The sequence below is a fragment of the Pelodiscus sinensis genome, chromosome 1 (assembly GCF_052426305.1).
Source record: "Pelodiscus sinensis isolate ZL-2025 chromosome 1, ASM5242630v1, whole genome shotgun sequence".
Taxonomy (NCBI): domain Eukaryota; kingdom Metazoa; phylum Chordata; order Testudines; family Trionychidae; genus Pelodiscus; species Pelodiscus sinensis.
The window spans coordinates 317188061-317204111 of NC_143052.1; the positions used below are offsets into that span (position 1 = coordinate 317188061).

At 42.4% G+C, this 16051-nt stretch overlaps 1 protein-coding gene across 1 annotated transcript; it reads left to right on the forward strand.

The window, feature by feature from the left end:
- Nucleotides 1–1778: 1778 nt before the first annotated feature.
- Nucleotides 1779–15796, forward strand: LOC149525888 (maestro heat-like repeat-containing protein family member 2A). The gene is made up of 8 exons (XM_089778044.1): nucleotides 1779–1915; nucleotides 4840–4982; nucleotides 8312–8434; nucleotides 9264–9426; nucleotides 9927–10025; nucleotides 11528–11679; nucleotides 12613–12756; nucleotides 15791–15796. Exons 1-8 carry the CDS (start codon nucleotides 1876–1878, stop codon nucleotides 15794–15796), a joined length of 870 nt encoding a protein of 289 aa, XP_089634170.1. The 5' UTR covers nucleotides 1779–1875.
- Nucleotides 15797–16051: the final 255 nt, after the last annotated feature.

Consider the following 16051-nt stretch of genomic DNA (forward strand, 5'->3'; position numbering starts at 1 on the left):
AGACCCAGTTCGAGTGTTTTAGAACGTGGTTGCTATGGTGCCCAGGGTCTTTTACTGTCTGCAGTTCTTATCCTGACTGTGGTGTTCCCAGGCCTTAATCCTAGAATGGAGTTATGCTGTTTAGAGGCCTACTAGCACATTTAGGGCTGCCTCAGTTTACCCTACAATTTACCAGCACTGAGGCCACAGAGCCTTGCAGGTCCCTTTGGCTCTGGTTAGCCAGTCATAGCAAAAGGAGCTGTGGCTGCTGCTTCCCATGGCTCCCTTTGGCTACAAACAGCAAATCGGATCCAATGGGAGCCACGAGGCTTTGTGGCTGCGGCACCAGTAAATAAACACACCAGTGTAGCCAGTTAGCAGTTTTCTCAAAGTGGTTTCATGGACCATTTTGAGTATCACTGCTTTAGACGTCTACTCACAAATTCAAGGAATAACAGGACTAAGCAGTCAGAATTGGGAGTACTAATAGACAAGTCATAACTGAGCTTAAGTGGCATCTCAGATACTTGATGGGATAAATCTCATAACTGCAGTATTGGCATAGAGGGGTACATCTTGTTCAGGAAGAGCATGTAGGAATAAAAGGGAGGTGGTGTTGTATTGTACACTTGTTCTGAGTTCCAGAAAGAGGCAAGAGGCAGACCAGCTGAAAGTCTCTGGGTAAGGACGAAGTGGGGAAAACACATCCAAACCAGGAGGAGGAGGGAGATGAGGCATTTCTAGAACAAATAAAACAAATATCCAGACCCTTATAGTAATGAGGGACTTGACCTACCTAGACATCAGTGGGAAAAGTAATATGATAAAACACAAAATATCCAATAAGTTCTTGGAATGTCATGGGGACAATGCTTTGTTTCAGAAACTGAAGGAAGTAACCCAGGGCATAGGCATTTAAGAATTGATTCTGACCAACAGGGAGGAGATGGTTGTGAACCTGTAGGTAGAGGCCTATTTGGGAGAAAGTGATTATGAATAAGGCTGTGAATCATTCATGGAGGTCACAGAAATCATGAAACAAAAAACAGGACTATGTAGCACTTTAAAGACTAACAAGATGGTTTATTAGGTGATGAGCTTCCGTGGGCCAGACCCACTTCCTCAGATCAAATAGTGGAAGAAAATTGACACAACCATATCAATCAAAAAAATGAACACATATGAAAAGGACAACTCAAATTTCATGTGTTCATTTTTTTGATTGTATCCTTTGGTATATATGGTTGTGCCAATTTTCTTCCACTATTTGATCTGAGGAAGTGGGTCTGGCCCACGAAAGCTCATCACCTAATAAACCATCTTGTTAGTCTTTAAAGTTCTACATAGTCCTGTTTTTTGTTTCAGCTACACGAGACTAACACGGCTACATTTCTGTCACAGAAATCATGGATTCTGTGACTTTCTGGGACCTTTGTGACTTCCACAGTAGTTGGCGTGGTACATCTCAGGGCATCCCTGGGGCCAGATGCTGTGCTGGAGCATTGGTTGGAGAGCAGTCAGGGTACCCTGGGCAGTTCCCCCACCTGGAGTGGAAGTAGTAGTGGCACCCTAGCCTGCTCTCAGAGCAGTGGAGTCTGCTGGAGTGCTGCCTTTCCCCAGCACCTAAAATTTATTTAGGGCAATTTTTAGTAAAAGTCATAGACAGGTGACAGGTCATCTTAACCATAGTTCTCTCCAGCAAAGTGACAGAGTCCCTGTGTGCCTACCTGGTCATCAACAGTTTATGGAATTTGCTTTGGTCACAAGGATGTCACAATAGTGCTTGTGTAAGTTTAACTGGAAGTTCTGGTTGACAGACTGAGAGGCCATCTATCTCTCAGTACTGGAGCTAGTTGGAGAAAGGATTGAGAGAAGGTGTTGAGGAAAGACTAAACCATGAATACATTTGTGAGTGAACAGGAGGTAATTGATAGAGGTAAGGGTCACTATTGTATTTTTTATATCCAACCTGTATCCACACATACACATTCAAGAGCATGGGTGCATAGAAACGTGTAATATTCTCCATTTAGATGACCAGATCATTAGCTGCTGTAAATCCAGTGAGCCTCTACTGACTTCCCTTTTAATTGACTTGAGTTGAAGGACTGGCCTACAGCCTCTGAACCTGGAAACTTTCCTGACAACCTGTGTCACTATTGGATGTTATGGGGAAGGTCTTCTTTCCTTTCTCCAGTTGTTTTATGTTGTTAATATGGGTCCTTATTTTATGACTTCTGCATCCTTGGAGCCAAAATCTAGTGGTGCAAAGCATCAGAGATGGGAGAAATTAGAAGAGAAAACACAGAAGGACTTCTCTTCTAGCTGACTGTGTCTAGACTACAAAGTTCTATCACTTTTCTTTTGAAAGAGGCTTTTCTGACAGTTGGCCCGTCTACACTGGGCCAAATGTCAGAAAAAAAGCCTCTTTCAGAACATCCCTTCTTCCTCGTAGAACGAGGTTTACTGAGATGCTGAAAAAACATGTCTGCTTTTCCAATATTTTTTTGGAAAAGCAGACGCATTCCTTGGACGTGGCAGAGCTTTTCTGGGATATCTCTGGTATCCTGGAAAAACTCTGCAGTCTAGATGTACCTGCTGTCTACTTAAGATATTAAGTGGATAGCTAGCATATTAAATGGAGGATAACAAAGCGTTTCTTAGCAACACTAGTGCTCTTAATCCTTCACCATTACTATTGCAACTGTATGGGCAATGTAAGTTACAGTTCTGATTCCATCTGCATCTGGGTCTTGGAATCGAAGGGTAAGGATGGGTAATCGCCTAATCTTGAGCAATCTTTCATGGGAAGGGTAAATTCTGACCAATTCCTCCTCCATGCCTTGGAATGCTGTTACAATGGAGACAGATAAATATGGCATTTCAGATTTCTTGTTAAATATTAAGTCTCCAGGAGAATTTCTGCTGAGAGACACATGGGAGATAAAATCCTGATTTTATTAATACATCAACTATTTCACAGTTTCATAGAGTTTAAGGCTGGTAGGTCATTAGATCATGTACTTTAATCTTCTGTATGTCACAAACCATTACGTTTCACCTAGCAACCCTATGCTGAAACCAAAACTTGTCTTGGACTAAAAATTGTCACTCTTGAAGGGTATGTCAACACAGCAGTGTTAATTTGGAATAACTGATGTTATTGCAAAATAACATTGTCCGCATCTACACAGCAAGCCATTATTTCAACATAATGTCAAATAATGTCAAGCTGGAGGACTTCTTTCTCCGACTCCTATAACCCGCATTTTATGGGGAGTAAGGGAAGTAGGAGGAAGAGTGCTCTTTCCCCGACTTCCTGCTGTGTAGACAGCGCCAAAAGCCGAAATAAACTATTTCAACTTAAGCTGCACAATTGATAGCTCAAGTTGTGTAGCTTATTTCTGCTTTAGCCCTGCTGTGTAGATGTGCCCAAGGCCTAGGAGACTAAGATGCTGTGTGCTGCAGACAGAGGATAGGAGAAACTGAAATGCTACCAATGCCTGAGGCCTTTGCAATGGTAGAGAAATGATTAGGTCAGAAATGCCCTGATGATCCTGGTGGTTGATCAGTGCCCCATACTCCCGAAGAAGACAAATTCCCAACCTCCCAAACAATAATCCCTGCTAGTCTGACCCAGGGAAAATTCCTCCCCACCCTCAAATCTGGAGATCAATTGCATCCTGACCAATGTTCTCTCCAATTCTACGTGTAGAATACATTTTATGTGCATTGAGGCATGTACGGATGTGTACAACCATTAGAAACACATGTCTGCCACCTAAGTGCTCAGTTTACAGGTAACACTGATCCTGACTATGTGAGCAAGACTTACCAAGACTTAATCTCTGAGGCTTCACATAAAGGTATGGGGCAATCACCCTACCCATGGAAAACACCTAGCTAGATAATTTCATGGAGGTTAGGTCCATAAAAGGCTATTAGCCAGGGGATAAAATGGTGTCCTTGGCCTGTGTTTGTCAGAGGCTGGAGAGGGATGGCAGGAGATAAATCGCTTGATCATTGTCTTCTGTCCACCCTCTCTGGGGCACCTGGTGCTGGCCACTGTCGGCAGACAGGATACTGGGCTAGATGGACCTTTGGTCTGACCCAGTACGGCCGTTCTTATGTTCTTATGTTGTGCATTGGGGGAAAATCTTTTAGGGTCTCTAGAGGCAACTGGACAAATACCTAGTCCATGTGTCTTCTCTGCAAGTATTTAAATTACCATAAAATAAAACTGAAGCCTTTTTTCAAAACAGAGTGCATAAAGTTTGACTTCTAAATTCATACAGTGGGGTCTTTAAAAAGTGGCTTGATTTTCAAGAGATACTGAACCCCTAGAAGTTCTTTGCACCATCCATAGGTAATTCTGGGTGCTCAGCACTTTTGGAAATGACACCCTGACTAAGCAAAACACTTCAGCATGCACGTGTTTAACTTTAGATTTATTTGTTGGCATTGAGTTAGGCATGTGATTAATTTGTTGAATCAGGATGTAGGCGTGTTAATATGGATTTAGGAGTTTTAGTTTAGGCACCCAGTTTTAAAAATCTTGGCTATAAATTATTCTGTGTGCTATCAAAATGCCTAAATTAATAGTAAAGGTGGAAAAGATGATTTTATGTGGGGATCTTATTTAAAAGGAGCAGCTTTTCCTTATTATAATCCGTCCCCCCACAATAGCTCTGCAAACAGACATGGTCACCATGAGGAAAGAAAAGGATTTGCATGATTCCCAGGTCCACTTATCACCATGTCTGGTCTCCTACAGAGTCTTTACTAGATAGTGAATTAAAGACACAAGCACTGAATCCCAACATCAATGATAACCAGCAGAATCCTTTCCTTTAATTTCAGCTGTTTACAGCGAGGTTGTTTTACTCCTGGACCATATGGACGATCAAGATAAGGCCTCTATTGTCCTTCAGATTGTCAAGATAGCTGAGACCAAACTGGCTGTCGTTGTGACTGTTCTGCTAGAAAAACTTCAGCAGGATGAGGTAGGGCAGTTTCATCAAATCACATCTGTTTTCCATGTTTCCACTCCAAATTCTGTTTGACTTCATGGAAGTAATTCAATACAGAACTTGGCTCAGCCCACCTTCAGTGTAATCAGTATTTACCCTTCTGTCTTCATGCAAAACTCATCATGCAAAATTCTGTTACAGATCAGGATGATATAATAAAGAGACACTCAGAGGAGCACTGTCCTTTTGTACACACTGGAGTACATGGGCTGTATATTATAAAAGGGCACTGTAGGGTTATCTATAATTTCTTATAGCAGTATTTTGTCCTCCTTTAGCATCTTCATCCAAAAACCTCAAAGCACTTACCTACTTACTCATGAATTCGGTTTTACAGCACCTTTGAGAGAGTGATAAACATCCCCATTTACTGATGGGCTGTGTCATGGGGAATTAAATAACTTGCTCAACACCACATAGTGAGTTAGTAGAAGAATGGTGAATAAAACCCATGTGAACTGACTCTCTGCTCTAAACCCAAGACAACACTTCTTAATTATAATGACATATGATTGGGCTATAGCTTTGAAGGGTTCTTAAATAATCCAAACCCCTTTTTCTTTTATTAATACTCGCATCCAGCAAAGTCCATTTCTCTATTAAGGGTCAACACAGAAGGCATTTTAGTTTCAAGTACCAGGATGCCAAGACAAGCAGTTCATTTCTGGCTCGCTTGAATAGTGTGGGGCTCTTGTATTCATAAGTTATCAATTATGATTTTCAATTAAAAATCCTCCTTACATTTAAAAATGAATGGAAAGAGGCAGAGCCTCTCCCCACTAGAGCAGTAATAATAGCAGTTTGCAGCAGCATCCTTTAAAAGCACAACCACTGGAATGTGTAGCCAACCATTGGCTTTGAACATTCCAAAGTGCTTTATGACCTTAGCAGGCAGTTCACACCTTCAGCTGCCTGAATTCAGAGTTATAGACTCACAGGAGACAGATGTGAAAGGCTTGTTGGATCATCCAATTTCCCAGCAGTGCCTTTTTCATTTTTTGGGGCCAAACCAATTTTAAAAGCTCCTAGTGACTGGGTTTCCACCACTTTCCAATGAAGACTATGTAATAACCTGATAGATGTCTTATAGCTGGGGCATTTTTCCTGATGTTAAAGTCTAAATTTTATGTCTCTGATACTGCCCCCTGCTGTGCAATGTACGTGCTGCAGGGTAAGAAACACTGACTCCTAAGCATCCTCACTCCACAGTGCATGCTATGCAGCAAGGAGGTGGTGGCTGGCTGGAGTAGGCAGTCATGGTTGTGCTGACTCTGTGGAGGAGAGCTGACCTGATCTGAGCCCAGGGGAGTCCAGTTGTTTTCCCACTGTGATGTGATACGATTTATTTTAGATCCAAGAGAAACCAGGACACTCCAGGGATACTTAACCACTTTCTTATTTATTGCAAGCTTTAAGCAGTTATTACAGTTGTTTAAGTTTTACAAGCCTTAAAAACAATTACTACACAATTGAAACCTTAAATGCCATACATTCTAAAGCAATAATATAGTGCAAAGCAATGCAAAAGCAATTAATAAAAGAGCTACTAGAATACAATAATAAAGACTAGTTCACTTACACTTCACCCGTATGCTACCTACAGTAGCAGGCAGGAGGTCAGGGTTCCTTTTCTTCCCATGCATTGGAACACCATGCACTGGCTCACCGGTGTGAAGGGCCTATTTACTTCTAGTTACATCGAGCAGTACCTGTGGGTCAATCCTGCTCATTCCCTCCCACTGATTGTTCTTACTAAGCCCATTTTATAGCAAAGCAAGACTTGGTTGTTCTAATAATATTTACCAATTGATTACGTATTGTGTAGGATATGTAACATGCCCAATACCCTATCTGGAGTACATCCTGTCACTCAGGATGTTGCTGCTATGTGCATAGTTGACAGTTGCATGGCTGCATCTGTAATTTGTGGTTATCAGAAACAGAAGTACCTGTACAAGATTGCTTGCCATGTGTTCTTGACATAGTCTCACGTACCATGCTTCATCTGCATTGTTATGCAAAACATTCCTTCCTCTCACAGCTTCTCCCATGACCTTGCCTGCATGCTTATGTGCACCAGACTTGAGACAGGCCTGGGTTTTGCTTGTTAGAGATCCGCACGTGTTAAAGGGAGACGTGGCCATTTATTGTCAAGGCAGGCTCCCCTACACCCACCCAACCTCACCCTGATGCATGAGGTCAGATCCCATAGAGGTTGCAGGTCTCTATTTAAAAGTCAGTTCTGCTGGCCTCCCTGCACTTTTTAAAATTTTCTCCTGAATTACTTCCAAGCTGTTGATCTTTTCTGGGGAATGTGGTGCCAAAAAAGTGAAATAAGCCAGAAGCACTCACACCTCAGATGAACAATGAGAAACTGTTGTCTTCCTGCTTTATGACAGGATTCCTGTATGTAACAAACCCAACCCATATGGCTGACTTTTTTTTTCACTGTCACTCCAGGTCACTTGTTGTTTCCCACTTTTCTCCCTCTCATTATGTCAGTTATATTGACCCCCTCTCTAGGTGCACTAGTTTGCAGTTCTCTGAAATCAGTCTTGTTCTGCTCAGGTTTCTAATTTCTCTGTGCCCCTCTTTATTATTTCTCTGTCACAACTCATACCTTCAACTCCTCCATATTTAGTATCATCTGTGAATTTGAACTTTGATGGACCCCATAAAAGAGACCTTCAAGTGTGCTACTGGCAATGTAGAGGTAACTCCTGAGCTAATTTTCCCTAAAAGCTGCAGAAGATTTACTGCAGGAGTTGGGTATTTTATAATTGTATTTACAAATTCTATCTGGAGTGGATAAAAAAAGGCATGATGCTAATAATAACAAGAACAACAATAACAATAATAATAATAATAATAACAACAACAATAATAATAATAAAAGAAATTAGATAAGGGGGCAGTGCAGGGCCCTTATTCAGATTAAAAAATTTGTAAATTGCTCAGCTTCTTCTGAAATGCTGCTAGCTGGGGTGATTGTGGAGGGCATAGCAAGTTTTATACAAATGAAGACTAGGGGTTACTTGAGTGAGTATGCAGGCTGTGGAATCAGTGTGGTCTAGTGGAGAGGACTCCAGATAGTGAATCAGAAGACCTGAATTATTTTCCTGGCTATTGATCTGCTCTTTTAGCCTGGGCTAGTTGTTTCATGTTTAGATTGTAAACTCTTTTGGGCAGAAGCTTATTAGCGTAAGTGTTACTATATTGCGTTACTATATTAGCTTATAGCATTACTATATTGTCATCAAGGAAACATTTTCCCCAATTGTTCTTTTATGTTTTGTCCCCAGAAAAACAGAGTAGACATTTACTGTATCCTGGAGGAAGTATTACAGCAGGATGCCCAGGTCCTAGAGAGAAGGCTAATGAGCAAAATAATAACACTTGCCTCAAACCACATGAGAGAGACTCAGGTAAGTTAGATTAACGGAAGTGTTGGAGCATAAGCTTTTGTGGTCAAAGACCCACTTCACTGCTTTTGCAGATTCAGACTAACACGGCTACCCCTCTGATACTCAGGTAAGTTAGTTTTCCCTATATGCTAATGACAGGAATGAAAGCTTAAACTAATTAAAACATTTTTTGTAAACTATATACTGAAACTCCAGGATTAATGACTGCTAGGGGCCCACAGATCCCCACACCGTCCTCCAGAAATCCCAGGTCCTAAGCAGCATGTGACTAGTTTCATCTTGTTCAAGTTACACATGTGCTTAAGTGCTTTGTAAGGTCAGGATATTGTGACATATATCAGATGCAGAGAGGCCTACCGTTTCTTAACAAGCAAGTATTTTGTGAAGTCTACTAGGGATTTCATTATTGATACTGATTTTGTGTGGAAGGTGCTCTGATACTATGGTGTTAAGCAGCAGGATGAAACCTTTAAACAGAATCTGAGCTGTTTTCAAAAGAAGCAGTATTTGGATTTAGGGGATAGTTTATTCAGGAAAATTCTCTGAATATCTTGAAGCTGCCCACCTCCTCTGAGGGAAAAATATCATGTCACTATGATAGCCAATCATCCACCACAAATAGCTAATAGCGAATAGTCTAAGCAGCTTGCAAACAACTGAAAGGCTGACAAGTGTTTAGCCAAACGATTCAATGATTATTTATGACTCATGATTCTGTTCTCAGAAAGTTGGGTGGAAAACAGAAATAAGAACTTGATTCATTTGAGCAGCATTGGCTGGTGTAGTTGGCTTTAATCACTTCAGTCTCTCTCTTTTTGTATTTTTTAAGGAAGCAACAAATGAACTAAAAGTGGCAGCGAGCAACACATTAGTGGCTCTGGCACGCTGCTATTTCAGTGAGGTGATGTATGAGCTTCAATGTCATCTGAATCCACTGAAGCTGTCTGACGTGTTCACTTTGATTACGCTGGACAACCTATCATCAGCCTATCGTATGTCAACTTCCATCTTTTGTTTCAAAGTTATTGTCTTCCATTTAAGGACAGAGGTTCACGCTCTGTACAGCTACACAGAGTGCTATTTGGGGGGCATGAGATGAACTGCTGTGGCTGGTTCCACTTGCTAGACCATGAGCTATCCACACCAAGGGGCAAGCTCTTATGCCCCATTTGAAGTTCTTAAAGGACAGGATTGAGGAAAATCAGGTCTAGTGGAGCTCTTCTCCATTCCATTTCTCATCCCTCCCCAGTGCTCTCTCTCCTACTCTGGGAGAGGATTGGGCATCTGGCACAGCTGCACATTGGTGGAGAATGCTCCTCCTCAGGGTAAATCCCCCACTGATTTTTTACTTCTGCCTTATCATTTGTGTACGCAACACAAAATGACCTAGGAGCCCATAGCATCCGACCCAGCGGTGTTTCTAAATGCGATAGTAAGAAGGCAGATAACAGTCAATTGTCTGTCTTCCTTTTCTTCTGGTCCTTCTTTTCAGCACTCAAGTGCATTCCTTTTGTGGGAATGCCCCTGTACGGCATGAGCTCCATGCGGATGTTAGTCGGCGAGAGCAGGCTGATGCAACCATTTTGTGTTGGTAAGTGCCAGCACTTATTGTAGATGTCCAAAATGGATATTTAGGGGCCTTGGTACAGAGTTAAGTGACTGATCGTTTACAAACAGGCTCTGAACTGGATTGTACCAGGGGCTGAGTCCTCATGCTCCTGTGGCACTCAGTGGAGTTGAGAGTGCTCCTTACTTTGCTGGAGGGGCTGAGCATTTGTAAGTTCAGGCCCTCTATGACTTGTGGATATTTTAAAAATAAACAAAAGCTGATGCTGCCCATGTGCCAGGAAACTCCTGGGGGAGAATGTGCAGGCAACAGACTGAATTACATTCAAAAATTTCCCGTTTTCCACCCCTCCACCCATTCCTCCTCTTTAGTTTCTTAATTATCATCTCCTTTCACCCTCTTTCTCTGTCCTCTGGTCTTCTCCACTTCTCTCTTCCTTTGCTTTTTAGTTGATGCTCAAGTAAGGCCACGTCTACACTATGCAGAAGATCAATGCTGCTGCAGTTGATCACCAGGGTCCAAATTAGCAGGTCTAGTGAAGACCCACTAATTCGAACTGAGTGGGTGCTCCCGTTGGCACCGGTAGTCCTGCTTCTCATGAGGAATAACACTCCTGTCAACCTTCCACTGTGTGGACAGTCTGAAAACACGATTTAAGATACGTCAACTCCAGCTACATAATTAACATAGCTGGAGTTGCGTACCTTAAGTCAACTTTCCCCTTTAGTGTAGATCAGGCCTAAGGGATTAATCCTGCACCTTTGAGATAAATGGGAATTTTGCCATCAGCTTCATAGAACATAGGATTGAGCCTTAATTTTCCTTTCAAGGGCAGCGGGTGCATCTAATTTTAGGGCAAAATGCTGTCAAATCTCAGTATAGCTAATAGGAGTTAGGGGCACTGAACATCTTTCAGACAAACTGTAACCCAACAGGAAATCATACAGTTTTAGGGCTAAATAAACATTAACTGCAGAGGACATGAATCATTCAGAAAACAGCTGGTCAAAATATTTTGTTTTTTTATTACATTTTTCATATTTTTTTCCAAGTTGATGGAATATTAAACTGAAAAAATGTCAATGACAGTTTTAATCAGGATGTGTTCAGTGTTTTTGTGCAGCTAAAAAGGTGGCTGAAATTTGTTGATTTTTGAAACATGTGAATGATCTTTGTCATTTGAAATTTTGAAAAAAACAAGAGTAAACACTTTTAATTTAATTTAAACTACCTTTACAATCAGCTCTAATTAAGAGGTAACAAGGGAGAAAAAAATATGTTTTCAAATGATGGGAATTAAAAAGAGATGGAGAGAGACAAAAGAGAAGAAAGCCTTTTGAGAAACAAGAAACGGAAAGGAGGGAAGAGAAATAATTCAAAACTGTTATTGGATTTCATCAGCTGTTCCTGAATTGGGCATGGAATTGTAATAAACTACAAGCCTGGGTGTCTTCACTGATAAAACAACGTATCCTTATTACTATTGCATCCTTTTCATATTGCCTGTCTTTTTTCCTTCCATGCAGTTCTGGAAAAATGGTCAAGGGCAGTAAATGTATATTTTAGTAACTGGGAAAGGTGGCCATTTCCCAAAATGGGTAAATCTCAATTCTGTGATGAAATTCTTCCCCTCTATCGTCATGTGACAAGCAAATGGACCACATGTGAAGATTTGGAGGTGAGAATTGTAGGCTTTCTAAACCTTGATGAGAAATTGTATTGTTAAATTCTCTGTGTATGGCACTCTTTGTGATGATGGAGTTCAATGGCAGGTTCTTTGGGATAGAAGGGAGTATGATGTAAAACATTTAAAAAAGATTATAATGTCACAATCTCATGGAAATTCTGTCTGTACATAGTGTACATAGATTCCAGTTTTGTCACCTGACATGCAGATGAATATAGGAGAATGGGCTAAATTCATTCCTGGCAGATGTCTATTCAGTTCCAGTAGAGTTACAGCAGGAATGAGTTGTTTTAGTGTGCATACTAATCTGGGGAAATATCCCACTTGGGAAAGTTGTGAGGTGCAGTAGAATATAATTCTGAAACCAACACCATAGCTGTGTCTAGACTGGAAAAACTTGCCAGCTGTCTACACTGGCTGCTTGAATTTCCGGAAAAGCACTGACGATCTCATGTAAGATCGTCAATGCTTTTCCGGAAATACTATGCTGCTCCCGTTCAGGCAAAAGTCCTTTTCCGAAAGACTTTTGCGCAAAAGGGCCAGTGTAGACAGCACAGTAGTGTTTTCTGCAAAAAAAGCCCTGATCGCGAAAATGGCAATTGGGGCTTTTTTGCGGAAAAGCGTGTCTAGATTGGCCACGGACGCTTTTCCGCAAAAAGTGCTTTTGCGGAAAAGCATCCTGCCAATCTAGACGTGCTTTTCCGAAAATGCTTTAACGGAAAACTTTTCCATTAAAAGCATTTTCGGAAAATCATGCCAGTGTAGATGAAGCCCATGAGTCTTAACTCTTTACCAGGAAATATTGAGATAGGGCTGTTTCAACAGTGGAAAAGGGAAATTGCACTCGTCAGAAGTAGAAAAGATGGGCCCATTGCATGATATTGAATGAATTTGTAGGAACATAAATTCTGTGTCTCTATGTAGGGCAAGCAGGCCATTATCAAAGCCCTTGGTACTATGATGAGCCTCCTCCTGCATAAAGAAGAGCATCAAGATAAGGTGTTCGAACAGATCCCATGGCTCCTTGAGCAATATAAAGAGGATGTTAATGTTTTTCATGTCACCAAGGTGAGATACTTATTAAAATAACTATCAATGTGTGCGCATAGGTGAACTGCACTAGCTGCTACCAGTGGCGTTTCCTGGTCTACATAGTGACTTGTTAGATAATAGATAAACACACAAGTCTTGATTTTATAGACATGGTGACCCAGGTGACAAGTTTTGTAGATAAAAGCCTCTCATGAAAAGTATCTTCTGTTTCTGGAGATGATAAGGAGGTAAGAAACAAAACACCTGTTCCCTTCCCCCCCCCCCCATAAGATACTCCCTCCTTGTGATTTACTGGTACATCCTATCAACTCTGTGTCTCTCTTTTAGATTATAAATAAACTCCTCAGAGCAGGGGCTGCTGTGTGTTGTCTCTGGGCAGTATTAAATAAACTGCCAGTAGCTGAAAATTAATACTAAGAAGGCCTGAAGTGCATTGCTTTAGATGATATAACTAGATAGATATAAAATCACTGTCTAGTTCATCTACCGTTGTGTACAGGGCTGTTGTAGCTGTGTTGGTTCAAGGATATTAGAGAGACAAGGTGGGTGAGATAATATAATTAAAGATATTATTTCACCCACCTTGTCTCTCTTATTTCATCTACCCTCAGTATCACATGACCAAGGTAACTCTTGTCTGCTGATAGTGAGAGGATGGAGTGAGGGCAGTTGGCTTCAGTAGTATGATTGAGCATGCTCAGTCTATGTGAGCTGGCTCAGTACAAGCCAAGCAGCAAATCCAGGGCCACAACCCTGCTGCCCTTCCCCCCTCCCCACTTCCTCCATGGTTTACTCCCAATCTATGTTGGCTTTCTGGTCCAGAATATGTGGTTGCTTTTGGGTTTGGAATGCCCATGACTTTGAGGGAATCAATGTCTCATGGACTTGACTAAAAGTATCAGAGGACTACACAAGAGCCTAAATGTAGTAAAATATGTAGATTTCATCAGAGATATCCTGGAAGCTTCAAGCAGCAAAGAAGAAAAGTGTGTAGGTACAGGAAGGAGTTAGACTGTCATCTCATTATCAATAGCCTGGAAGAGAACATAAAATCATCATTGATAAAATTGGCAGATGAAATAAAAATTGGGGAGTGGTAAATAATGGAAAGGACAACTCACCGATTCAGAGTGATATAGATCATTTGGTAAACTGGGTGCTAACAATAAATGTGCATTTAAATATGGCTGAATGTAAATAGATGCATCTAGGAACAAAACAATGTAGGTGATACATACATGTTGAGGGATGCTTCCTGAGAAACAGTAACTCTGAAAAATATTTTGGGAAACTTGGTGAATACTCAGCTGAACATGACCTACAAATGCGATGCTGTGGCCAAAAAAGCTGAAGTGATACTGGGATGCATAGATGGGGAAATCTCAAGGAGGAATATAGTGGGAAATGCAAAGTTCATTTCCACACTAGAACTGACCAACAGATATTGGTAGATACCCCTGATACCGGCTTCCTGTGAGAAGAGTGCCTTCCACACCCTGCTTGGCTTATAGCAATTCAGCAGGATGCCATTTGGGCTGCACTGAGCCTCAGCCACTTTTCAGCAGCTCATGAACCAAATATTGCAAACATATATGCAATATACAGCCGTGTGCATTAAGAATATTGTCATCCACAGCACCAGCTGGGGGAAACACCTCTGACATCTTAGCAAGGTATTGTAAGCCCCAATAGATGCAGGACTCACTGTGAATCCAGCCAAGTGCCATCTTAGTGAACACAGTAGGAAGGGGAAAACTATAGCTCCTTGATAAATAAGGTCTAAGGCTTGTGTGACTGCCCCACCTCCATGACAAAGAAACAGGTGCCACAATACTTCAGACACAGTGGCTGCTTAGTACTCAACTTCATCACACTGGGCACCCTATTATTGGACCTGATGAAGAACACCCAATCACAGAAAGTCCAGTAATCAGAAGACTGTGAGGAAGCCTTCCAGGCCCTGTGAAAACAGCTGAACCAAGAGCTGGTCCTATCCCATCCAACTTCACAAAGCCTTCTATCCTTCAAATGGAGGTCTCGGAGGTAGGACCAGGAGTGGTACTATCTCAAGAAATAGGTGGGAAGGAGCACCAGATCCTTTATCTCAGCTGCAAGCTGTTCTCCTGAGAGACCTGCCGCCCTACTATAGCAAGGGAGGCCCTGGCCATCAAGTGGGTGATCTACACCCTGGGGGTATGTCTACACTACAAAGTGAATTCGAACTAACGGACGTTAGTTCGAATTAACTTTGATAGGTGCTACACTAGCGCTCCGCTAGTGCGAACTTAATTCGAACTAGCAGTGTGCTTAGTTCGAACTAGGTAAACCTCATTGAACAAGGACTAAGCCTAGTTCGAACTTACTGGTTCGAATTAAGGGGTGTGTAGCCCCTTAATTCAAATTAGTGGGAGGCTAGCCCTCCCCAGCTTTCCCTGGTGGCCACACTAGCCAACACCAGGGAAACTCGTCTGCCCCCCTTCTGGCCCCGGACCTCTTAAAGGGGCACAGGCTGGCCAGCACCCAGCTAGCAGACCCTGCACCTGGCACGGCTCAAGCCAGCCACCCGCTGCCACCCAGCCATCCCCCTCTTCCCGGGAACAGGCTGGCGGCTCTCGGGAGCCTGCCCAGGACCGCACCCGCCTGGTTTAGTGCAGACATCATGGACCTCGTCCACGACCTCCGCACTAGGCACAGAAAAGTGGCCGTCTAGGGCAGGAGAGCTGCCAGCCTGGCCACTCAGGAGCAGGTGTGCATGAAAATGAAGGTGGTCCACTGAGACCCCCAACCCTGAGCCCTGAGCTTACAATGGGCGTATTGGGTCATACCAAAGGTCCATCTAGCCCAGTAGCCTGTCTGCCGACAGTGGCCAACCCTAGGGACCCTGGAGGGGATGGACCGAAGACAGTGATCAAGCCATTTGTCTCGTGCCATCCCTCTCCAGCCTTCCACAAACTTTGGGCAGGGACACCACTCCTACCCCCTGGCTAATAGCACTCCATGGACCCAACCTCCATCACTTTATCTCACTTCTCTTTAAACTCTGTTCTAGTGCTAGCCGTCGCAACCTCCTGCAGCAAGGAGTTCCACAGGTTGAATCTTTGCTTTGTGAAGAACAACTTTCTGTTACTAGTTTGAAGCCTGCTACCCATTCTTTTCCTTTGGTGTCCTCTAGTCCTTCTATTATGGGGACTAATGGAGAACTTTTCTTAATGCACCCTCTCCACCCCACTCATGCTTTTATGGACTTCTATCCTATCCCCCCTCAGTCTCCTCTTTTCTAAGCTGAGAAGTCCCAGTCTCTTTAGCCTCT